The sequence below is a fragment of the Meriones unguiculatus genome, chromosome 11, assembly GCF_030254825.1.
Source record: "Meriones unguiculatus strain TT.TT164.6M chromosome 11, Bangor_MerUng_6.1, whole genome shotgun sequence".
Taxonomy (NCBI): Eukaryota; Metazoa; Chordata; class Mammalia; order Rodentia; family Muridae; genus Meriones; species Meriones unguiculatus.
This window is the reverse complement of record NC_083359.1, coordinates 99429305-99453188: the sequence shown is the minus strand read 5'-3', so window position 1 is coordinate 99453188 and position 23884 is coordinate 99429305. Positions and strand designations below refer to the sequence as shown.

The 23884-nt window shown below is 50.5% G+C and overlaps 2 protein-coding genes across 21 annotated transcripts in view; one reads left to right on the top strand and one right to left on the bottom strand.

The window, feature by feature from the left end:
* Window positions 1-10234, top strand: part of Coq8a (coenzyme Q8A) — a 30404-nt gene extending 20170 nt beyond the window's left edge. For both annotated transcript variants that reach the window (XM_021659758.2, XM_060364806.1), the window contains 11 exons: window positions 2172-2246; window positions 4939-5061; window positions 6599-6684; window positions 6810-6950; window positions 7319-7400; window positions 7525-7618; window positions 7797-7938; window positions 8106-8213; window positions 8329-8394; window positions 8588-8674; window positions 9421-10234. In XM_021659758.2, the coding sequence (XP_021515433.1) occupies window positions 2172-2246; window positions 4939-5061; window positions 6599-6684; window positions 6810-6950; window positions 7319-7400; window positions 7525-7618; window positions 7797-7938; window positions 8106-8213; window positions 8329-8394; window positions 8588-8674; window positions 9421-9708 (1292 nt within the window). In that variant the 3' untranslated portion in view covers window positions 9709-10234. The remainder of the gene's footprint in view (window positions 1-2171; window positions 2247-4938; window positions 5062-6598; window positions 6685-6809; window positions 6951-7318; window positions 7401-7524; window positions 7619-7796; window positions 7939-8105; window positions 8214-8328; window positions 8395-8587; window positions 8675-9420) is intronic.
* A 1003-nt stretch (window positions 10235-11237) lies between these two features.
* Cdc42bpa (CDC42 binding protein kinase alpha) overlaps window positions 11238-23884 on the bottom strand; it is a 205887-nt gene continuing 193240 nt past the window's right edge. For 12 of the 19 annotated variants that reach the window (XM_060364788.1, XM_060364787.1, XM_060364789.1 and 9 more), the window contains 4 exons: window positions 22974-23159; window positions 19252-19369; window positions 15076-15233; window positions 11238-14767 (listed from right to left, as the gene is read on the bottom strand). In XM_060364788.1, the coding sequence (XP_060220771.1) occupies window positions 14636-14767; window positions 15076-15233; window positions 19252-19369; window positions 22974-23159 (594 nt within the window). In that variant the 3' untranslated portion in view covers window positions 11238-14635. Of the gene's footprint in view, window positions 14768-15075; window positions 15234-19251; window positions 19370-22973; window positions 23160-23884 lie in introns of those variants that run through there. The other 7 variants (XM_060364796.1, XM_060364797.1, XM_060364798.1 and 4 more) reach the window with 2 other exon arrangements.

Genomic DNA, 23884 nt, shown 5'->3' with positions numbered 1-23884 from the left:
GTGAGATCCTTGGGTGCAGAAGCAGGGCACCTGAAGGTGGCAGATCTCAGCTGAGGTTTCCCTCTTCCCGCAGTTGAGTTACCCCAGGTCTGCCTGGCTCTGGACAAAGACTGAGCTGGCCAGGGGATTCCAAGAATCCCATTACACCAGGCCTGGTGGGGGCGGGGAGCGGGGAGCCAGTTTATTCCGGGTTCATAGAACTGGGGAGGCCAAGATCATGCCTGCTGGCTGGGTAAGCTTGTTTTTACATCCTGGTCTGCCTGCTGCAGGAGCTTGCCCCTCCGTTGGCAGCACCTGGGCCTGGTGCAGCCACTGAACAAGCTACTGAGGCCTCCTTCATAGGGTGTTCCTTCAGGCATTTGTTTAAGAACAGTCTCCCCATTGTAGAGTTTGTACTTTGCCTGGAAACCCAGAGACAGCCAGGAACAGTTGGACACAGCACTAAGTCTAGCCAGAGTATGTTTAGGAGGGCCCTGAATGTTGTACGTTCGGCTGGGCAAGCTGATGGCCTGTGACTTCACCTGCCTTTACTGTGGGCTTGTCCCAGGACTTGTTCTAAGCAGGAGGGACTCTCATGGACCCTGGTGAAGGTTAATGTGGCCGTGCCCCCTTCTTTTGCTAAGTTAGACGTTGTGCTGGGTAGGGTGAGGAAGAAGGGGGTGAGGAGTTAATGTTTAATTGGACTGTGGCTCCAGTGCCCAGTGCCCTCCAGAGTGGCAGGGATGGGAGGAGTGTTAAAGAGAACAGACATCCCAGTGTGCCAACACGTCCCTGGCAGGATGTTTCAGTCATGTCTCTGGGCATTACAGGAGCTGTGGCTTCTTCCACTTTGGCTTGTCCTACCCCTCAGTGTACCACGCAGATGCCTTTCCACAGGGTATGAAGACAGTGCACACGCCCACAGATGGAAAATGCCTTTACTTTTATATTGGTTTCTGCTTTGGGTATACTGGGTTAGATACAGTAGACTCCATTCTCCATGTTTTTTCTTGCCTTTTTTTAATGGCCTCTGAACATTTAAAGTCATGCATGTGTTTGATACGAAACTTTTGTCATCACTGCCCTGTTTGGGAAAAGCAAGCGTGTTTGCAGTGCCGTGGACCTGAGTGTGGGCCCTGTATGCCCTTAGTTCTCTCTGCGCCCTCTGAGGCAGGAGCTGCTTGCAGGATAGCCAGAGCAGAGCATGCGCTCCACCTAGTGGCAGATAAGATATATTATCAACTGTGTAAAAGAATTACCTTTTAATTAAAAAGCATTTTAAAAATTACTTGAGTGTTTTTTTCTGAGAGAAGGTCTCACTCTATACTCCTAGATATCCTGGAATTTGCTTTGTATCCCTGGCTGGCCTTGAACTGTGGCACACCTCGTGCTGCTGCCTCCCAGATGCTGGGATAACGGGCATGTGTAGCCATGCTCAGCTTAAATAATTTTTTTTTGATGATTTTCCAGTAAATCCAGTGTTTTTTTTTTTTTTTTTAACGTGCTATTATTGTAGAAAGGCCAGAGAACGGTCTCACTCACCTCACGCTGTCTCTGAGTGGTGTGCCTGCTCTGGGCAGCCCTTGAGAAGGGAGCTCCCAGGAAGGCGTGGGCCCCGAGGAGGACTCCCAGGCTTTCTGCCTGGCCTCGAGTACCTGCTGGGAGGGACGAGCCAAGGGCCACGGTTCTCAGTCATGGCCAGCGCAGCCAGCGTGGCAGGAGAGGTGGGCTGGGCTCTGTTCTGGCTCCAGGGCCTTCAGCTGGGACACCTGTGTTTTTGCTGTGTGGAACATTCCAGCCTTACTGCTAGCTGCTTTATATTGCTACAGTGGTGACTTAGGAAGTGACCTCTGACGCCCTTGCAGACTTGAAGTGCGGGTTGTCTCCCATGGTCTTATTACCGGAAAGTGGCCCCACACCAAGCCTTCTTCATCTTCCCATTTGTGCTGTTCCCTCCCAATATGGAGTCTGTGTGTTCCCATGAGTGTGTGGGTTGTCCAAGGCGATGTGCAGACTCACTGGAGGCAGGTACCCAGAGCAAGTGTCCTCAAACCACCAGTGTGTGTTCTTAATCGCTTTCAGTGCTGTACGCAGCGAGGCCCGGCGCGCTCCAAGTGAACCGCCGGCTGCTCTCCAGGCCTGGTGGCTGGGTGGTCCTGGCCACTCAAGCACCTCCCTTCTTACCCTTTCAGGTTTGGCTGTAGGTCTGGGCTTTGGGGCCCTGGCTGAAGTCGCCAAGAAGAGTCTGCGCTCCGAGGACTCCACAGGTGAGCAGGGCCCAGTGTAGAGAGTGGTGGTCAAGCCTGCCAGCCTGCAGGCCGCCTCTGTTCCAGGAGCGCCAGCCATGCCCCGACTGCAGGGGCCCTCTCAAAGTTTAGTTCATGTGGGCAGTGTTCCTGGGGTTGAGCGACTGCTCATCTGGGTAATGGATGGTTGGAGGTGGCTCCTCCCTTCAGCCCCAGCCAATCCCCAGCCCCTTCTGGCTCTGGCCAACCACACCCGTGCTGCTGCCAGCATATGCACCTCCATAGTCACTCGCTCGCTGCCTGCATGCCCTTGTGTTCCTGTTCTCCCTTCCTGCCCTGATCCCGAGAAACTTCTCAACGGTAGTCTGGCCATGTCGGATGTACAGGGCTCCCTACTTCCTGTGGGTCAGGATACAGGCTTCTGGGTCAGGCACACTGTGTGCTCCCTCCACTGACCATGACCCAGAGAGGCCTGGTCCATTCCAGAGACTTTGGCCTCTGAGACAGAGAGCATACCTAATCTCTGTTCTCTGCCTCCCAGGGTCAGGTCGCTCAGGCTTGCCTGGAACACAAGTTGAATGGCCCCTTGAGGCTGTACAAGCTAGAGAATATTCTGCCTCAGGCTGCACCAAAACCTAGGGGTGTGCTAATGTTGGCATGCTGGCATGTGAGCCCCTCTCTGAGGGTAGGTAGCCAGGAGTTTACCCAGCAGAACCATTAGGGGTTCCTGTTAGTGGATTTCCCAAAATGTATTTGAGGTTCTGGGCTGGGCGCCCTCTGCCGTGGTCCTATTCGAGTGTCATGATGCTCCCTCGTAGCTTTTACCCCTATTCATGGGGCCTCTTGATGGCCACAGTCTTTTTTGGACCCTGAGGGGGTGTGCCAGCTGCTCAGGCAACACTTGACCCACGGGGCTCCCTCTTCTGGAAACAGGGCACTGGCATGTTCCCCCAGACCCCAGTCCTAGGATGGGTACCTTGTGCGTCCTTGGAAGGGGCCCAAGAATGGGATTTAGCATGGGTATTTTTAGTGCTGGTGTCGAAGTACTTTGGGACGTGAAGCCTGTGTTTCTCTGGGTGAGAAGCTAGCTTTCCCAAGACCCAGCATCCTCTGCCAGGTGCTCTCCACCCTACCTTGTCTCAGAGGAGAGAGCAGTCAGTGTGGTTCCAAGCTCATAGCTGGAGTCCTGTCAGGGGCTGCAGTGACTGAGGCTTAGGTTCCATTAGCCCTGCCAGTAGGTCGTGAGGCTTTGGCCAGGGTAAGTGGCCTTGGGCAGACAGGACCTGCTCTGGCCTCTTAATACACCTAGCATGCCTTGACCTTGAGGATGCTGTCCAGGCTAGCAAGCTCTGCCCTGGAAGACCCTGTCCTGCATTGGGCATGCCCCCACGGTTTTGTCTTGTCCTGGCTGGCCCAGGTCATTCTGGATGGGGGATGTGTCTCTAGCCTGTGACAATCAGTTCACGCTGGGGAGGAGATGCTTAGGAGAGCTGGTGGGGCCAGACACCATTTCCAAGTACCAGGAGACGCGGACTCAGCTGAGTGTGGTTTATGTACAGGTGAGGGGCAGTTTGCTTCCTTTGTTCTGGAGTTAGTGGCCTTGCCTGGGTTTCTGCCCTCTCCTGTCTTCCTAGCCTCGTGTCCCAGGGCCTGGGGAGGACGGGAGGACTGCTCACTCTTGACTCTGCCTTCTGCTGTTGCCAGGGTCCCTTCTAGACTCACTTGTCCTGGATTGGTCCTACCTCAAGGTTGTAGCTAGGTCTCTGGGCAGCCCAGACTTCCTGTGGAATGACCCTCCTACCCTGCATATCTTGTCCTCCTGTCTAGACTGAGGAGTGAGCCTGTCTGTCTGTCACTGGGGCTGACTGACTGAGGGCTCTGTAACTCTCCTCCCATGGTAGCCTCCTCCTCTGGCTTGCCAGAGCAGGCTGATGTTTGCCTGGCACAAGGGCAATTGTTAAGTCCTTGCTCTTGGCCTTCCAGGCCTGTGAGTACATTCTGAAGGAGCTGCCAGGTGCTGAGCAGCCTGGAGGTGGGCTCCCATGACCCAGCAACTCCTAGAAAGTAACAAAAGCCCTGACTCTAGCAGGGCCAGGGAGGACAGAGGGACCTAGAAGTGTAGACCCCCCCGTTTGGGCCTGCTCCTACCTTTTCACAGGGTGGATTTGATATGTGGGCAGAAGCGACGATGCCCTTTGGCCACACTGATGGCTGGCAGCAGGATTCATTTGGTACTGTCAATTCCCTGGAGTCATCACCCAGCTGTTGCCATTACCCTGTGCACTGGAAGGGGTTGTCAGTGGGCCAGTTGGCTGTGCCAAGCTGTGGGGCAGAGGAGAGAAACAATACCCAAACACTGTGCTGCCCTTGACACTTGAGTATGGAGCTATTCCTGCAGCCAAGACCCATGTGGCATGTGCACAATCTCCTGGTGATCAGAGACCCTTCAGCCAGGACAGTAGGGTAGAGGCTTGTCTCTTGTCTCCATGCTGCTAAGGCGTCTCCTGCCAGGCTTGCCCCACTAGCAGGGGAGGCCTCCCTGGCTTTGGGGGGCCATGGAGGATGTGCATAGGGACTTGAGCTTTCCTTGCCGTTTCCATGGACACCAAACAGCTGTATATATTGCCCGAGTCCCTGTGCCCCGGCATTCTGAAGGTTTCTCCCAGTCACCCTTCCTGAACCCTGACTATTTGCTGCCCCTCCTGTCCCACAGGGAAGAAAGCCGTGCTGGATTCTAGCCCCTTCCTGTCAGAGGCGAATGCAGAGCGCATCGTGAGTACACTGTGCAAGGTGCGCGGGGCAGCGCTGAAGCTGGGCCAGATGCTGAGCATCCAGGGTGAGTGGATACCAAGGTGGGGCTAGCGGCAGAAGGTGTAGCCGGTAGGGGTGGGAAGGAGAGCTGCTGTGGCAGTACTGTGACATGGAGGTGCTTATCATCTTCAGCGGGAGCCAGGGCTGTGTATCTTGCCTCTGGGTAGAGGTTTTGAGAAACTCAGAGGCTGTCTCTAATTTCAGCATGGCAGCCTGGCCCTGCCGTCCTGCCTGCTGTGTTGGTCTCTGGGAGCCAGTGGGGGAGCTTTCAATTCAGCTTTGGGGATCACCATGCGATTTCAGAGAGAGAAGACTGGGCCACCAGAGTGAGGGGCAGAGTTGCATTAAGGGAAGTCTTGGGCTTCCCAGTAGCTCTGAATGGGCAGGTGTGAGAGCAGGGTGGGCTTACTCCCTTGACCAGGTTCAACTCTCAGGGTGGTGTTGGGTGTAGGGCACTGCCTGGAGGCCATGTCTCTGGGCGTAGACTTGCTGCAAGGTGTGTGGACAGCACATACGTGAAGCCCAGTGATGCTCACACGGGGCGTGGTATGGTGTGGTGTCTGAGAATTCAAATGAAGGCAAACTCAGTGGGTTGCTAGGGTCAGGAGCTATGCTTCAGGGCCAAGAGCAAGCAGGATGCAAGCTGTGAAGCATGTTAGGGCTGTGTGGGTGTCGTTAGCAAGCACATGGGGAAGGTAGGACATTGTCTTAGTTATTTGTATATTGCTGTAGTAAGACACCATGACTAAGACAACTTAGAGGAGAAAGAGTCTGTGGCCACCACGGTGGGGAACATGGCAGCAGGCAGGCATGGCACTGGTGCAGAAACTGAATGCTCACAAGCATGAGGGAGAGAGAGGAAGAAAAGGAAGGAGGGGGTGAGAGGGGAGAGGGAGAAGGGATGGGGTGGTGGGAGAAAGGAGAAAGGTGAGAGGAGGGGAGAGGGAGAAACCCAACTGGGAATGGCTTGGGCTTTTGAAACCTCAGTGACACACCTCCTAATCCCTGATCTTTCCCCACCGGTTCCACTATCTGGGGACCAAGAATGCTAATAAATGAGTCTATGGAGGCCATTCTCAGTTAAACCACCCAGAGATGTGTTCATGATAATCCGTGCCTCACTATGTTAGACAGGAAAGAAGTGCATAGCGAAAGGATCGGTCAGATTATGTGCAATCTAAATTTTCTCTGTTAGTTAGAAAAACGTTGTCTCCCTGTCTGGTCATAGGGATGGGTTCAGGCCTCCTAGCTGCTCTTCTGGGGAGGGGAAGCTCTGAGCTGTATATAAAGTTTTGTGCCTTGTGTTGGTTGCTGTCTTACTAGTGTGCCCATCCCGGCACAGAGGACCCCTGTCTCCATTAGAGTCCCATTCTGGAGTCTGCCAGGAGGAAGCTGAGGCTACGTCTGTCATTGTTTCTGAGCTTCAGGTCCCAGGGTGAGGGAGGGTAAAGCTTGGTGCCATGTCCTACTCAGGAGGCCACACTGGCAAGTGGTACCTGGGTAGCCTTGTTATGGGCCTGTGTGGATCCCTCCCTGATGGAAGCCTCACTCTTGTCTTCCAGATGATGCTTTCATCAACCCTCATCTGGCCAAGATCTTTGAGCGGGTGCGGCAGAGTGCTGACTTCATGCCACTGAAACAGATGACGGTGAGGCTGGCAGGAGGGAGGGACCCTGGGGATCTGAGGACCAAGGGGGAGTGGGTAAGCTGAGTGCACTTTAGGGAACCCCAGGTAACCAGGCTGGGATCCTGTCTTCTCTGGCCTCTTTCCAGAAAACCCTCAACACCGACCTGGGCCCACATTGGCGGGACAAGCTGGAGTACTTCGAGGAGCGGCCCTTTGCGGCTGCCTCCATCGGGCAGGTGCACCTGGCCCGAATGAAGGGTGGCCGTGAGGTGGCCATGAAGATCCAGGTAGCTGGCCCTGTGTGGCACGGGACTGTCCTCACAGGGCTGCAGGGGCACCGTCTCTCTGTCTGTAGCATCTGGCTGCACTGGGTGCCAGGAAGGAGTTTGCTAGATGAGGAATTAAGGGCGGGGCTGTTTCCCGGCATTCTTGGGGCAGGATGGCCTTCTGGGGCCTAGGCTGGAGCTCCAGAGGCTTTTCCTGGGGATAGATAGGGTGGGGAGAAATGGAGAGCAGGGTGGTGATGGGTTAGGTCTTGGCAACCTTGTTTCATCCACGCCAAGGGCTGTATGCGGTCAGACATGGCTGAGAAGCTAGTGGGCAGGGACAGCCTGACCTGCTGCCTCCCCAGGTAACTCCCCTTCCCTCCCTGCAGTACCCCGGCGTGGCCCAGAGCATTAACAGTGACGTCAACAACCTCATGGCTGTGCTGAACATGAGTAACATGCTTCCAGAAGGTCAGGCTGGGCTGCAGGCATGAGGTGGGAGGGGAAGGGGCGGGCACAAGGATTGGGTCCTGGGAATGCCAGGGGAAAGGTCTGCAGAGCTACCTCTTCTACCTGATGACCCTTTCTGTCACAGGCCTGTTCCCCGAGCACCTGATTGATGTGCTGAGGCGGGAGCTTGTTCTTGAGTGTGACTACCAGAGAGAGGCTGCCTATGCCAAGAAGTTCAGGTGGCTCCTGTGGGGTCCCTGGGAGGCTGAGGGACACCAAGTGGCCAGGAAGGGTGGACGGCCCTGGGCCAGGGTTTGGCCACACCCTCCCCCCTGCAGAATAGATTTCCCCCTGGTGGGCTCTCCATTTGGGGGCTGTGGAGGGTCCAGACTAGGTGTGAGCTCCCTCTCCACACAGGGAGTTGCTGAAGGATCACCCCTTCTTCTACGTGCCTGAGATTGTAGATGAGTTATGCAGTCCCCACGTGCTGACCACCGAGCTGATAACAGGCTTCCCCTTGGACCAGGCGGAAGGGCTGAGCCAGGAAGTTCGGAACGAGGTGCGCTCATGCTATGCCAGCCTGTGTGCTGGGAACCTGGTGGTGGGAACAGGGACTCTAAGCCCTCCCTGGGGAGGCTGGATAAGGGGCAGTGAGCGCAGCCTTCTGTTGGGGCAGTTAGGGTGGATTCAGGAGGCAGATTTTAGAGATCTCCACCCTGTCCCCAGATCTGCTACAACATTCTGGTGCTGTGCCTGAGGGAGCTGTTTGAGTTCCATGTCATGCAGACTGACCCCAACTGGTCCAATTTCTTTTATGACCCTCAGCAGCACAAGGTAAGGTGAAGGTTAGCAGCAGAGACCTGTGGCTCAGGCCTGGAAGAGACCCCCTCTCCCTGCCCTATGCACCAGCACCACGGGGCAGGGCTGCAGTGTTGCATCTCCATTGTAGGTGGCTCTCCTGGACTTCGGAGCAACTCGGGAATACGACAGAACCTTTACTGACCTCTACATTCAGGTAAGAACAGGAATGGGACCCTGGCCCACGCATTTCAGAGGCCAAGAGCCAATGCTGGGGACTGAAAAGTGTGGAAGAGCCGCCTGGAGCTGGGCACAGCCCGTCATGTCCGCCCAGCTGCCTGTGACCCCAGGCCAGGGGTTGGAGACACTCGGGAGGGTTGTGGGGCAGGCTGGAGCCTCTGTTCTTCCAGGTCATCCGGGCTGCTGCTGACCAGGACAGGGAGGCCGTGCTCAAGAAGTCCATAGAGATGAAGTTCCTAACTGGCTATGAGGTCAAGGTGAGTGAAGCACCCAGGCTTACAATGGAGATTCAGGCTCAGCTCCCTGTAGGCATGGCTGTGTCTTCCCTTGGCACCTAAGAACCAGGGGCTCTTGGGGGCCCTTGGAGGCCTCCCTAGTAGGAAGTGTGTAGTGCGCAGCAGGACTGTTCTGCTTAGGGTTTACCAGTTGGTGCTGCCTGCCCACCCTGGCCACCGAGAGGTAGGGGCTGGCCTGCTTGGGTGGGCAGATTACCCAAGGCTTTAGAGCCTCTTCACCCAGCAGCTGTCAGGGAGCTGACCTTCCCTGACCTGGGTTCACACCATCAGGATGGGTGGCCCTCCTCCATCTCCTTCCCACCTGCCAAGGTGACTTCTTACTTCCTCTGTGCAGCTAGTTTGGTTTGGTCCTGGCCCACCTGCCCCTTGCCCCTCCAGTGTTCTGCTGGTGAGGGCTACTTTTCATGCACCCTGTGTCTGGAAAGTGCTGCCATGTGCTAGGATCTGGGCACAACAATGCCCAGTGGCCGAAGCCTGCTTGAACAGCTTTGTGAGGACGGAGTGAATGCTGTGTTTCACATGTGCTCCTGTGTCTGCCTGCTTGCTGGGGGTCGAAGTTACCTGATACCACTGTTCAGGCCAAAGCTGTCCTGCCACTACCTCTCATGTCCTCCAGGCCCAAGCACTTGGTGCTGAAATCAGGAGCTATGGTAGGACTGGGCTGAGGGCTTCTGATCCAGTCATCTCTGCCCTTCCTCTTGATGCAGGCTATGGAGGATGCCCACCTGGATGCCATCCTCATCCTGGGGGAGGCCTTTGCCTCAGAAGAGCCCTTTGACTTTGGCACCCAGAGCACCACTGAAAAGATCCATAACTTGATCCCCGTCATGCTGAAGCACCGCCTCATCCCGCCCCCAGAGGAGACCTACTCTCTGCACCGAAAGATGGGTGGCTCTTTCCTCATCTGCTCCAAGCTGAAGGCTCGCTTCCCCTGCAAGGCCATGTTCGAGGAAGCCTACAGTAACTACTGCAGGATGAAGGCTGGGCTGCAGTAGGCTAGGCATGGACCAGGCTGACGAGGGGTCACGCTCCTTCAGGCTCAGCAAGGCAGACGGAGGATGTTCAGAGGGAGCCATGCCTCCAGGAGTGGGAAGAGAGCTCTGCAGAGACCCCAACTGCTGCTTCTGAACTGTCAAGACAATAAGGCAGGCTGCTTTTGCCATCTCCTCCCTGCTGTGGATGCCCACAGGAACATGGAGCAAAGTAAGACTAGACCCCACCCTTGGGGCCTCGTTGGCCATGCAGAATGAATTCTTGTGGTTCTGGGTGAACTTGTGTCCCTGCCCTTTGCCATCCCAGCCTGTGGCCTGGAGCTCAGGACAATAGGGCAGCCATCCGAGCCCCATCCCAGCATGGACAGCAGACCCTTAAAGCAGGGCTGGAAGAGCAGCAGGATTCCAGCATGTTCCAGGAGAGGTAGTTATTATCCCTGGCCTAGGGGATCAACAGAGGCTCTGTTTGTATGTCTTGAATTACAGTTACACCTTTTCGTTCAATAAAGAAGTGTGTTGGGGACTGCCATTTCTTGTGCCCTCCGTGAATCCTGGGAACGAGGTGGCCCCACTTACGACCTGAGTGGTATACTCTACCTCCAAAGGCCTCTGAGCCAGTATATCGGTTGCTCTTGGTGGGGACAGGCCATGGCAACATGGCAGATATTAAGAATTTCTGTGTATTCGTATCTCTGACTCAGGGCATTATTGGCACTGGGGATTGAGCCCAATGTCTTACAGAAGCAAGTACTCTACCACTGGGCTGTACCCTTAGCCTTTAGACTTTTGAGACAGGATCTCATTACGGTGCTCAGGCAGGCCTTGAACTTGTAATCCTCCTGCTTAGCCCTCTCCTCCTGAGAGTAGTTAGGCTCACGAGGCTTCTTAGGCACTTTAGAGAAAATGAGCTTCTGGGTTCCGTGGCCACTTCACAGTAGACACTAAGTGACTAGGCTGGGACAGGAACAAGGTGCCCTTTAGGTCCTGGCTGGCGGCCTGGCTAACTATCACCCCTTTACCACACTGGGCTCACCGTGCTGCTAGAGTTGTATGGGAACATGGTGTTCTTGTCCATTTCTTTGTGGAAAGTTTGCCAAGTCAAGTCCTGGTCTCCACAGACGCTGCCTTCGAGGCCCAGTGGGACTTGTGGACCTGCAAGAGTCCCAGTGGCTAGGAGGGTTGTGAGGGACTTCAGTTGCAGTTCTAGGGTCTCGGATAGGGTCACCCAGCCTTACCTGTGTGCCAGCTGCACCATTCTAAGGCACCAAAGTAGGGATCCAGCTCCTCAAAGTGTCTGTCTGGCCACGGGCAGCAATCAGGTTGCCCCGAGGTTCACGCTGCAGGCAAACCTGAGGCTGAAGGCCTCCAGAGTGTGGCTCAGGAGCTCCAAGTTCCAGATCAAACCCCAGGGCCAAACTGACCTTTGTCTTCTGGGATACAAAGAAGAGGTCCATACAACGAGGAGAGACCCCAGAGCCAGGGACTCCTCATACTCTTTACGTAGGGGAAGAAAAGGACAGAATACTCAATCCTAACAGCTCCTTATTTTATTGCAGTACATCAAAGTCTGGTTAATTGATACCAACATAAAATATTGGTGAGAAATCTTTGTTACATTTTTGACTATCCCACCTTAAATAGTTCTGTGCAAAAGAATCCATGTCATAGTTTGGTAGCAGACACTCAGGAAATTCCCTAAGACATCAGGAATGAAACCAAACCAACCGAGTGCCTAGAGGCCAAAGCATTATCTTCCCTTCCACACACACACTGGTCAGCATCATATTCTAAACAAAAATGATTACACCGAGGCCATGCAAAACTGTACAATAATATTACAATGAGAAAAAAATCCTAAAAATTTATAAAATAAATGGTATTGTACTATCAAATAAAAAGGCAGGTCATTTTATTTCCAATGGCATCGAAGCTGACTTGTAGTCAGTGTCCTAAAACTTGAGAAGGGCCCTGTGTGATGCGGTCACTGGGATGGGAGAATGTGGTGCTGGCACTGGCAGGAGACACACTCACTGTAGCAGGGCTCCACTAGGAACTCTGGACTTGTGACGGCTAAGGGTTTCAACAGGGAATGAGCCACTCAAGGGTGCAGTGGGATGCTGTGCAGTGGGGCCAGGGAGGACCGGAGGTGGCCAGTGGTCTTGGGCAAAGTATGCAACCGTGTTGGGGGGTGGGACTAGGTCTACTGAGCTGGGGGAACTGACTCTCTGGTCACTGCCAAGGCTGCACGTGGGCTTCGGCACCTGGGAGTTAGTTGAGTGTGTCCTAGCCTTCCTTAAGGATACCTGAGGTCCAACACAAGCCCGCTGAACTTTCCTAGAAGTAAATGTGGCCATTAAGTAACAAAATGACGGGCTTCTAGCATGAAAGAGGAGAGGCTGAGGAAGAGCTGGCAGGATGATGGGAATTTCTGAAGCGCCCCCTTAAGCTTGGCTTAGGGATTCATTGGAAAGTCAGATAGGCCTTTTGTTATCCCCCCCCCCCCGGGGTCTTAAAGCTGTCTTCACTGGGAAGGAACGCAAATGGCTAAGCATACGGAGTATACACATATATATTTAATACACATATTTGTATATATGTATGTAAATATATATATTTAATACACATGAAATCTGCTTTAGCACTCATTGACAAGGAAGGCTTTTGTTTTTGGCAACAAAACAAGAAACTGTAATATATTTTGTATACCCACCCAAACCCCACATAACAGAGTAGTCAGGATTCAAAGGATAAATAGCAAACAGGCCGGACATAGCACCAAGCACTAACCCATAGACACTAAGCCAGAAATGCCTCTAAATCCCACCTCCCTCTTCCCTACACTTCTCCCACATACTTCAAATACCTTGCATGAGGTGGGGAGAGAGATCTCAAAAAGGGTCTGAGGCCTTTTCTCTGGTCTGTTATTGACTGCTTTAAGGAATCTTTGTTTCTGTCTCCTGGAAGCCTGTCTGTCATCTGTCCCATCCTCCTCCATAGCTTCTGACAGGAAGGCCAACTGTCTAGACAGGCCAATAGATGAGTCCAATAGACAGTTGTTATGAGGGACTCACTGCGGTGGAGCTGAATTTTAGGGAGGTTTAGACTGTGACTCTAGAAGGGTCCTTTTACAAACAAGCACCTGTAGCAACAAAAATTCACAATTGGTTGTCAAAGCTACAACCAAAGGCTTAGGGTGGAGTTCCATCAGTCTCAGTCTCACTCAGCATGGCAGGTTTCTGCCTGGGTAGGAGGGCAGGGGAGAGGACTGAGGGGAGGGAACAAAGTGCCAAGTTCAAGTAGGTAAAATAGGGCTCTGACCAAATTCAGAGTCTGACCCTCAGTTTTGGATGTACAGAAGTATTTTTATACTTCTTTTCCAAAAGCAGAAAGATTTAGATTAGAATGACACAATGCCCATCCAAAAGGAAATGTACTTACATGCTGGGAGCCAGGACTGAATGTCTGTCAAAGCCGTTGTCTAAAAGGACCCCACCAGAAGGGCTTCTGTCACCACCTTCCCTCCCCCAACTCTAACCTCCTTCCTTACAGCAGTGTACCTGGGAGTCTGGTCTTCAGGGCCTGGCAGCATGATGGGCTGAGGGCACGCTGGGCAGGTTAGCAACTTTGGAAATCTATTTTAGGCGTGGTTTAAAGTGGGGAGAAATAGGGACTTTTCAGCTCCAAAGAGGTAAAAATTAGGAGTGGTGGGGCCTCTGTCTGCACAGGGCATTGTAGTTTCTCTCCTGTTCTGGCTGGTGAAACGTGAGTAGAGAGGAGTTCTGGTCTTCATCTTGCTTCCTGGGACAAGTGCATTAGCAGATAGCCAGAGGGAAAGCTGGCTGACAATCCAGTGGCCACCAGCACACCCCTGGGCCCATGCACAGGCCCCACTGTCCCCTCAGATGGGATGGCATATTTGGTCACGGCTGTTCAAGCCCATGCTTCTGAGGTCTTGCATGATTTAGCAAGGAGAAGCTTTTCCCCAGCAGCGTGTGTTGAGGAAGTTTACAACTACCCTTAACCAAAAAGGGAAGCTGTGCCCAAGCCACGACTCCTCGCTGCAACCCGGGAAAGGACAGGATCTGGCCAGGACAAAAAGCTAGAGGAACCATTCCATGACCTTCAGAAGTCATGACTCTCTCCCTATGTCCTTTATAATGGGAAGGGTCACAAGGTGACAGAATTGTCTTTCACATCCATCTGTGCCAGATATTAAAATATAACGGGGGGGGGGGAGAACATGTTCAAATTGATCACTAAAGAACTGCCCTGAGAGGCGGGCATGCCTCTGGAGTGGCTGGAGCGGCTTCACTGCCATTGGTGGTGTCCAGGTTACAGGTCAGTGCAACGATGGCGCTTATCTCCAAACATCCCTTAGATTTCCCAGTGACCTCAGCCTGCCCAGGCTTGAGGACAGACACCACAGGGACCTGACTTCTGCTCTCTCTTTACAAATGTCACTTGAGGCCTTTCTACCCTGTATATGACTTAGCTGGGAAACAGACAAGAAACAACACATTTCTTTAAATTAAATGATCTTTCTTATATACGCATCCATCTTTCATTGAACACAAGATGCTTCTTTGACTATATACATTCAGTATTTAACTTCTACATTTATGTATTTATTTAAACTCTGTATTGTAGTAAAATATGCATTGTTTTAATTCGTGAGGGTTTTTCCCTGGCCACAGTCGGGCTGACGCTCATGGAGGCTGCTGGGCGCTACGTGAGGGCTACGGTGAGAACATAACCAGTCTACTCTGAGCGCTGCGTCTGCGCAGTCTGTCTACAGAAGCTACCTGGGGGGCGGGGTGAAGCGGGCCTGGCTGCAGAGAAATCCTCATTGCAGTGGTGAGGAAGGTGACACTGCTGCCAGGCACGTTGTCCGGTTGCAGAGTCCCTGCCTGCGGCTGCCGCAGTCCTGGGCTCACGGATCCCAGCTCCCGCGGTCTGTGCTCTCCAGGGAGAGGCTCTTGGTCTTTCGGGGTGAAATGGGGCTTGGAGGGCTGCTCAGGTTGGAGCTGTTGGAAGCTGTGGAATGCCTTGGAGAATCAGAGTCCTGCAAAACAAGGCATTGGCAAAAAGCTGAGTGGTAATAGGAAGGACACTCACTGCCCCGGGCCCCCTCCTGCACTCACACCCAACCACCCTTGGGCTTCTCTTCTGTGAGCAGACAGTGCCTCTGTGAGATGACTGGAGAACAGACATAAGCAGGGGCACGTGTGCATGTGGGCGCACACACACGCTCACACGTGTGGGGACGACAGACCCTGCCATCCGAGACATACGCAAGGCGGTGGATCAGCGTGGACAAAGCACGGACAAAGCATGTGTGACAGGCGCAGCCGCCGTCCACAGCACACTCACCTCTCCATCATAGTCCCTCGCCGGGGCGTCACTCCCTTGGTCCATGCCTCCTGATGACAAGGAGCCCTCCGAGGGAGAGGGCATGGGCTGTCGCTTCGTGCTGTAGCTTCCTCCAGAGAATTCCCTCTTTAGCGCACTGCCATTCTGGGCTGATGACCCTACGGGGCACCGTTTGGGAAGAACTGCGTATTTGAAAGAGGCCACACCTCTGCAAAGTGTACAGGCTGACAAGGCCGAAGCCCAAGGGTTTCTGTCGCTCCCTGGCTGTGACTGCTGGTGCCCAGGCCACGTGGTGCCCACAGAATCCTTCCAGGGCCACCTGCCACTGAGGTGGGCATCTCTACCAGGGCTCCCCCAGCATCTGTCGTGCTATAGACAGGCTGGGCTTACTTCCAACACATGAGGCATCTCTGCCTTTCCAGAACTCACAGCAGGCTCCTAAGACATGGGCTGCATTTTAAGCAGCAGCCAGCCATCCTCAGGCAAATGCTGCCTTTCAGAAACTCATAGAAAACAAAGGCACACACTCAAATGCTTCGACCAAGGGGACCAGCACCACTGACGGCAGGAAAAGACCCTCGGGAACTAGAGCTCATTCAAAAGCTCTCCGTGTTTCTCATCATTTTTTGGTTATTGCTTAAGAAGTTTTAATCAAATTTCAAGATTAATCAAGGACACTGTAAGTTACAGGCTGTTTCAACATTTTGCTGATTTTGTAAATGCCTTTTACAGTACGAATCCAACAAAAAATGCCAGCAGATGACTGCAAGTCCAGCTACTGACCACCAACTGTGTTAGTGTTCGGAAAGGCACTACAGAAGCTGGCCTGGAAGACTGTCCTTGCTACCCCCAAGGTCCCTTCTCTCCCTAAGCCCCTCACAGCCGTCAGCACACCTGACTCCTTCCAGAGACTACCAGCACTGTTTGTAAACTGGTATTCTAGAAATACCGCACCTAGGACTTTGCCAGGTCCTCTAGACCCAAATTCCCGACTTAAGGGTCTTCTGATGGTCACTGATGGGCTTCCACTCTCTGATGCTGTCCTCTCACGGCACAGCACAACACATGTCCCACCACTCCAGTTACCAAGAAGCCACTTCTCATTTGGAGGGAAATTCCTTTAGAAATGCACTCTTTACTTTGACATAGGTCTACGGTCTCCCTGGAGTACAACTTGACGGAAGGCAGTCATTTTTATTTCATTTCCTAATACCTAGCTGAGTGTTCAGTTGATGTTAATGTTTGTCATTTGTCACTCTGCACAGAAAGTCCAAACCACAAGCTTTCCACACCATCCTGTCTTCATGTCTTAACGAGGCTGTTTTGCCTTCTTCCGTCTCTATTTTCCTTAACTATGCATGAGAAACCAAACCAAACCAAACCCTCCCTTATGTTCCTTTGAGAACTCACTGCATGAAGGATGACACAAAGCCACGGCGGGGAGAAGGGGCCTGCAGTACACTTCCTGTGCCCGCCTACAGGCTCCTCATTCCCACATCACTCATGAATAGTGGAGGACTGAAGCCCATCTCAGGGACAGACACAGAAGTATCTACCTAAACTTTTATTTTTATTTTTAATTGTGTTTATGTGTCTTTGGGGGTATGTGCACATGAGTGCAGATGCCCAAGGAGGCCAGAAGCAGCCCTAGATCGAGAGCTACAGATGCCTGGGAGGACCTGGTGTGGGTTCTGGAATTTAAAGTTGGGTTCTCTGGAAGAGTATGTGCTCTGAAGTGCTGAGCCATCTCTCCAGACACTACCTTCCAAACACTGGGACTGTATAAAAAGATTAAACTCAAATCCTTAAAAAAAGGGGGAGGGGTGGGCTGTTTTTGGTTTGATGTAAAGGGTTTGTAGTAGTGGAATGCACGGTTGGCTGACTGAGGTCACAATGCTGGACATACCTTTGACAGTGTAGTCTTTACTCTGATTCTACGGTGCAGTAGGTGGTAGGCGCTGAATCTCTTGGAGTAAGAGGCACCCTTCTTAGAGGGTGAAGTTTCCCCTAAGAGCCTGTCACTGACAGAGTCACAACAGAAACCACATCTAAGACTGGATACATATTCCACAGCCGTGTGGATCCAGGTCTGGGAAGACTGAGTCTGCTTCTGGTGACAGCATAGCTCCCCTAGTTCTCATCTTTCCTAGCTGGTTATCCTTCCTGGATAGATGGGTGACACATGAAGCCAGCAGAAGCATAGAGAAACAGCAATGCCCTTTGGAAATCCTAGGATGTCTTTGTTCATATTTCTGTTAAAGGTCTTTAACTGAGAATCTGCAAAGGCATAGCTTGATGAAGGCATTAAGGGTCCTGCAGGACAGTGAGACCCCCCACTAGGCTGCAGTTTGCATATTGCCAACAGCAATCCCCACCTTAGCTACCCTGAGATCTTTGTGTCTTAGGTCCCACCTTTATCCACAATCTTAACAAATCCGAAAAGCCCTGAAAGACAAAGAAAGTTTCTGTTTGTTTGTTTAAGTTCCATGCAAATTCATGTGATGGAAAAAGCTCATCTGAACAGACCGGAGCCAATGCTGGGCTCCATGAAGGCTATTTTTGCACAGTATGAATGTTCCAGTCAGAATTTTTGTTGCAGAAATTAATATTAGTGTTTGTAATTCTGAGAAAAATTAACCTGGATCCACCTGTTTTAAGTGCAAGCCAGTCTATTGTAGCTGGTGACCTGGAGCTATGGTTTAAATCCATGATTCAGGGTGATTTTGGGAGATGATAGCAAGTTACAATGTGTTCGCTTCAACTTCTGCAAATACACTGAAGACTCCAGAAAATGCTCTACCATCTGTAGCCACTCCCCTAGGTGACCCCCTCCTTGCTGTTAGAACAGGTGTACACTGGGGATCCTGTGATTAGGTGACATCAAAGCCAACTCCAGGTTCTAAGACTGTTATCTTGCACATTGAGGAGATCTTTGGGCTGGAGAGATGGCTTAGGGGTTAAGAGCACTGGCTGTTCTTCCAAAGGTCCTGAGTTCAATTCCCAGCAACCACATGGTGGCTCACAACCATTTATGAGACCTGGTGCCCTCTTCTGGCCTGCAGGTGCATATGCAGGCACAATATTGTACACATAATAAATAAGAAAGAAAGAAGGAAGGAAAGAAGGAAAGAAGGAAGGAAGATCTTCCAGAACACACTCTGTCCTAATGTGATATGTGTCTGCCTGCCATTTCTGTCCCTCTGCCCCTCAGCTCTCTTGCTCTGGGGAAGTCAGCACAAACCCACTTAACAAGGCCTACCCTGGTGAGAATGAAGCCCTTCAACCAAGTTAGTGCAGAGGCACAGCCTCCTACAACCACAGGACTGAGCTTGGGCTGGATATTCCAATCATAGGAAAGCGGCTTTGAGTTGACTGCAGCCTTATGAAAGAGCCTAAACTGTTCTGACTCCCCAAAACCATGTGAGAGAATAAACGCATGCTGTGTTGCCTGTTTCCCTACTCTCCCTGTCTCTTCTTCCCAACCCCTTTCCCCAAACTGTTCTTGTCAGAGTCTCATTCCATGGCTCAGACTGGACACTCGCTATTCTCTTGCTTCAGGCCTGTGCTGCCACGTCCAGCTGTTCGCTATTTCATGCTTTTAAGTTGTGGGGTGGCTTGTTATCCTATAAGTTATAATGAGGATGGCAAGACTGAACCTAAGGATATCTGAAAACAAAGCAGTACAGAAATCAATGTTCACTGAATATACTGCAACAAACGTACCAGGGTGATCCAATAATACAGGGCAATGACTATGTTTTCTGACTGAAGACTCTGAAACAGGAATAGGGGTGTAATGCAAATGGCTTCTCAGCCATCAGTGGTTTGGGAGTAAAGAAGGCTTTGCTGAGGTCCCTGGTGTCGGGGTACAGAGAGTGTCTGCTGGACACTCAAAGCTGATGCCTTAGTCCATAGTCACCATCACCATGTGGGAACTCCCACAGCTGCGATGAACTCCATGAGATTGTATGTGTTCACACACACTCAGACATGCTGCTGTGGGTATCGCTGCACACTCCCAACAGGCAGACATGGGTCCCCATCAGCTAACAGGAAGCTGCTTCTGGGCAAACAGCCAGACTATTTCCAGGGACACATTTTCTTTGTGCTTTCATCTCCACTTTTAACTCCCCACCATGACCAGCTGGCAAAGCACCTCCCAAACTGGCCACTTACGTGCAGACAGGCCACTGCTGGCACTCATGGAGCGGCCTGGCTCAGGGCGGGACTTGGTGATGGAGGGAATACTGACGGAGCCACTGAATACTGTCCGGCTTTCCTGAGGACGTGGGTTCTAAAACACAAAAGAGAGGCACGGTCTGCAGACAGAAAGACACAGGTTCTCTGCAGGCGTTCTACCTTTCACTGATGCCCACGGTGGCAAGAGCTCTGAACCAGAGCAATCAATACTGGGAGTGAGAGAGTCCCAGTCTTTCTCACCAGCAGGACTTGGAAGCCATGACATGAAATGAATCTTACACTGGCAAGAAATACTTACCAATAAGCAGTTTTTTTGGTTATGAAAATATTATATGGTTAGCTACAGGTGGAACACAGAATTACATGGACATTTGCAGATAACAGAAACTACAGATGAGATTATTTACTTAAGAGACCTGAGTGAGCCCATGTGGAGGAGAGTCAGTTAAAATCAGATTCTTGACACAAATGTCTTGCTGACACCATGTGTCCTACTCATGGCCAGGTGTGCGGAATCTTACTGGCGGCGGCACACAAAGCCCGCGCTGCGCATCACAGCAGTAACACCTGTGCCAGGGAGCATGACTGTCTCGCCAGTGCTCTCGGCTAGAAGGAAGGGATGCTGGTGCTGGCCAGAATCCAGGAGTGCAGACACTTAAATCCGCTTTCTACATCTTAGATAGGCACACGCATAGGCCGTGCTATTCACCGCTTTCACCATTTACAATGCTTTGTCTTGGGTGGACATGGTCTTACATTCCTGCAAATGTTTTCTGAAGCAAGCTGTGTGTTGGGGGAGAGGGACGCGGGGGGGGGGGGGTGTGAGTGGATGCTTGTGTGTGTCATGAGCACAGGCCAGGAAGTGAAACAGAGTACATCTGTCTACACTATGGCAGCAGGCCTCAGCTTCTCCCGCCCTCAGGCTAACAGGGCCTCACGGGCTCTGACAGTCACAGTGGTCACACCCGCAGCAGCAGTGAAGCACTCATGCTGCCCCACGATGTGGGCCTCCTGCCCTGGTCTACTCACAGGGCCCATCTGGGAGCACCGGTGTCAGCAACCTTTTTAATTACATCAGAATTCTTCTGGAAGGAATGAGCATGCATCAGGCAAGACATTGGGAAAATGCAAACAGTTATTAAAAAGTTGTGCAAACATCAAACCCTGTGGCTTTCCTGAAGAATGCATTTGTTAAGGAAAGTAAGTCTAATGGGGCTGGCAGTGCTACTCTCCTGAGAGGAGCTGACCTCTATGCACTGCCCAGGCTTCTTATTTTATTACCCGGGGAACCTCTGTTTGTTTCCTTTAAAAAAAGTGTGTGTGTTTGTGTGTATGTACATAGGTACATGCATACCAATACATATGTGGCGGTCAGGGGACCACACTGTGGAATTGTTTCTCTTCTTCTACCATGTGGGTCCTGAGTTTTGAACTCAGGTCATCAGATTTGGCAGCAGGTTCCATTACCCACTAAGCTACCTCAATTCCGCGTTCTTGTTTCTACACTCGGCAAATCCCATGATGGCAAAGGCTAATAAAACTAATCAAAAAAGACTGGAAAATACATTAACCAGCCAGCAGTTTTCCCATGCTGATGAGTGCATTAGAAATGTTTGCTTTTCCCTCATTGTCAAGGGAATACCCCAGACTGTAGGGTATATGAGCAATAATGAAATCATTAAGATGCCAATTTTCCTGTTAACTCACCAGATACTACTAACACCTTGCTGTTTCCTACCCATGCTTTGTTTTAAATGTTTATTTGTGTGTGTGTGTGTGTGTGTGTGTGTGCACACGCATGTGTGTATGTGTGGGGAGCGTTTTCATCCACTGAGTCATGATGCTGCCCCATATGCTAACAGTGACCAAAAGACAGCTGTCTACACAGTACGGCAGCAATCAAATCATTTAAAGCATGTCCATGAAACGAGGCAGTAACAGGAAAGATGCACAAAGGAAATTCAGTGGTGTGCTTAAACATTTTAGGTTGTTAACGAGGTCTGAACTGAACACTCACTTCCCAGTTATCATAACAACCCACGAAGGGGTGTCTGCACATTGGGCTTTCCCAAACGCCTGCACCCGAGAGAAGCAATTCAACATTGTTATTTTGGTTCCTATAGCAGATCTGCAAAGTCCATGTAATTCTGTGTTATTTGTTTACAGCAAATATTTTGCATTATTTTATCTCAGAAAAATTTAAAAATTAAAGTCAAGACAGTCAAAGGCAGCATTTTAGCATCTGCACACACAGGAGCAACCTTATGATACATAACAGTGTGTGCAAACATTGCCAACAGGGTTTCCTGGAGGAGGAAACTGCCAGAGTCAAGCTGTTATTTCAAAGCTGAGACGGGTTGCTCTTCTACAATATGCCTAGAACAAATGATGGGAATAAGCCTCCAAAATATGCCAGTAACTACCATTGAAAATTAAAATACTAAAGAAATGATAAACAGAAAAATATTTTATATGAGTTTATCATTTAGTCAAATGATAAAACTCTATTACAATATAACAAGAAAGGAAAGTTTTTTAATTTTCTAGTTAAAACTATGCTTAAGGTAGGGCAAACTCCCAGTGCTGGGCCTGCTCAACTCAGCTTTGGTAAGCAGTCTTTCCCACAGAGAGGCTCTACCTGACTGTGGATTCCCCGGCATCTACTTCCTGCTGCCAGCAAACTAAGGCTGATTTTATCATGGTAATTATGTCAAGTAAGACACTGTAATTTAATTTAAAGTAATTTGATAATACAAACAAAAATAGCTTTTTAACCCTCTAATTTTCTTACTGAAAAATTACTTTATTAAACATTTTAAAAATTGATGTTGCTGTTTTACTAACCTGGAAGCATTACAGGAAATAAATTTGCATGGTATAACTTAAATACTTTAATATCCACAAAACTAACTTCCTTTGAAGTTCATATATACAACATTAATCAATAAAACAGATCCTCTGTTCAGCAGCCATTTCAATGCATGGCCCATGATAATGAAGGCATGGGGCTGTGTGAAAGGACAACAGCAGGTGCCATGCTTCTTCAGGACATAACAGCCTTTTCCCTGTTGTCCTTAACTTTTCTTAACTTGGGTCTTGGTTGCAATTAAATCCACATCAGTAACTAAAAGATTTGTGAAAACTAACTTTAGCTTTGGATTTCTTCCTGTTACTTGCCAGCATTTCTACCATTACTTTGAGGACTTTTGATAGGACTGTGGATAAGTTCTTCACAGACCTTGATCTTATCAAATATAAAATATAAAACATTTCTCTGAACTGAAGTGGTTATAGAGTTCAGTATGTTTTGTTCATTAACAACGTGAGAGTATTCAGAAATCCAGGGATCCTCTTCCTGTTTGTTTTAATAGAATAAAGATCCAGTTGGGCTGTTTTTGTTTGAAGATGGTATCCAGAATGGAAAACAGCATAATGGGAAAACTTGATCCAACAAGGACCATCCTCCACAGCTGTTTCAAAATTGATACAGAAGCCCTTTATTCCTCCATATTTTACCCCAAAGAAGAAACAAGATAGACCGAGAAGAGGAGGAAGAGGAGGATAAGCAGGAGAAGGTAAAAAGTAGTTGAAGCTGGCAGCCAAGGAGGAAAGGGCAACCATTCCCCGAAGGCGCCACCTCAGTGGTTAGCGAATGCACACGTGGTTAGTCCAGATTAGCTCAACTCAGCCGTTCATACCCTCAGAGTCACAGAGTGTGGTGTCCCAGGGGCAGAGCGCAGGGATGGGGGACACCCAGGGTTTATGGAATCGGGAGAGAGAAACTGTTCAGCAGAATTGACAGTCATGTGATAGATGTGCTCAAAGTTGCTCGGAGAGGAGATCAGACTGGAGTGGTGATGAGGGGATGGATAAGGGAAACCTGGCTATCAAAACAACAGAAAGAAGAAAAAGGTGTAAGGTGATGCTAATGGATCAGGGTGAGTGATACCAGACAACACACACATGAAGAACAAGGCGGCATCTCACTCAGAACTAGTCCCAGTGAAACTCTTCCAGGCCTTCGAGAGTTAAATTCTGTAATTAATTACTCAAACTAGCAGATTTTCAAAAGATCATTTCATGATAACATTACTCCCATTTTACCATAGTTAAGTGAGTAGCAGCATGGCTTCCAGAGACCCAAGAAGCTTCAGAGTCTTCAAGATCTTCTTATGTGATAGAACAAAAGCACTGCAAAACTCTATCAAGCACAGAAGCAGCAAGAAACAGCTAAGGAAAGGATAAGGGACCTAAGGGACCTAAGACCCTCTCCTAGCTATAAAGGTACAAACCTCTCTCTCAGACTCTACAGCCATTTCTCAGCTCTGGATTTATGGTGTGTCCTGGCTTTTAGCCATCATAATTCCCTATAACAAAAACAGTGAGAATTGTGGGCTACACTATGTTACCTGTGCACAGCCCAGCTCATCTCCATTTACACACCCCAAAGAACAAGCTTGCTTTCAACAACGAAAAAAATTGCCTCTGAACTTTCAAGTGTGGTTTTTTTAAAAAGCAAATAAAACAATACTGAGGTTACAGAGAAAAGTCTGAAGGGAAGGCTCCATATCTCCTGCTGAATACCTACTTACGAGTGAGCACGTGGGAG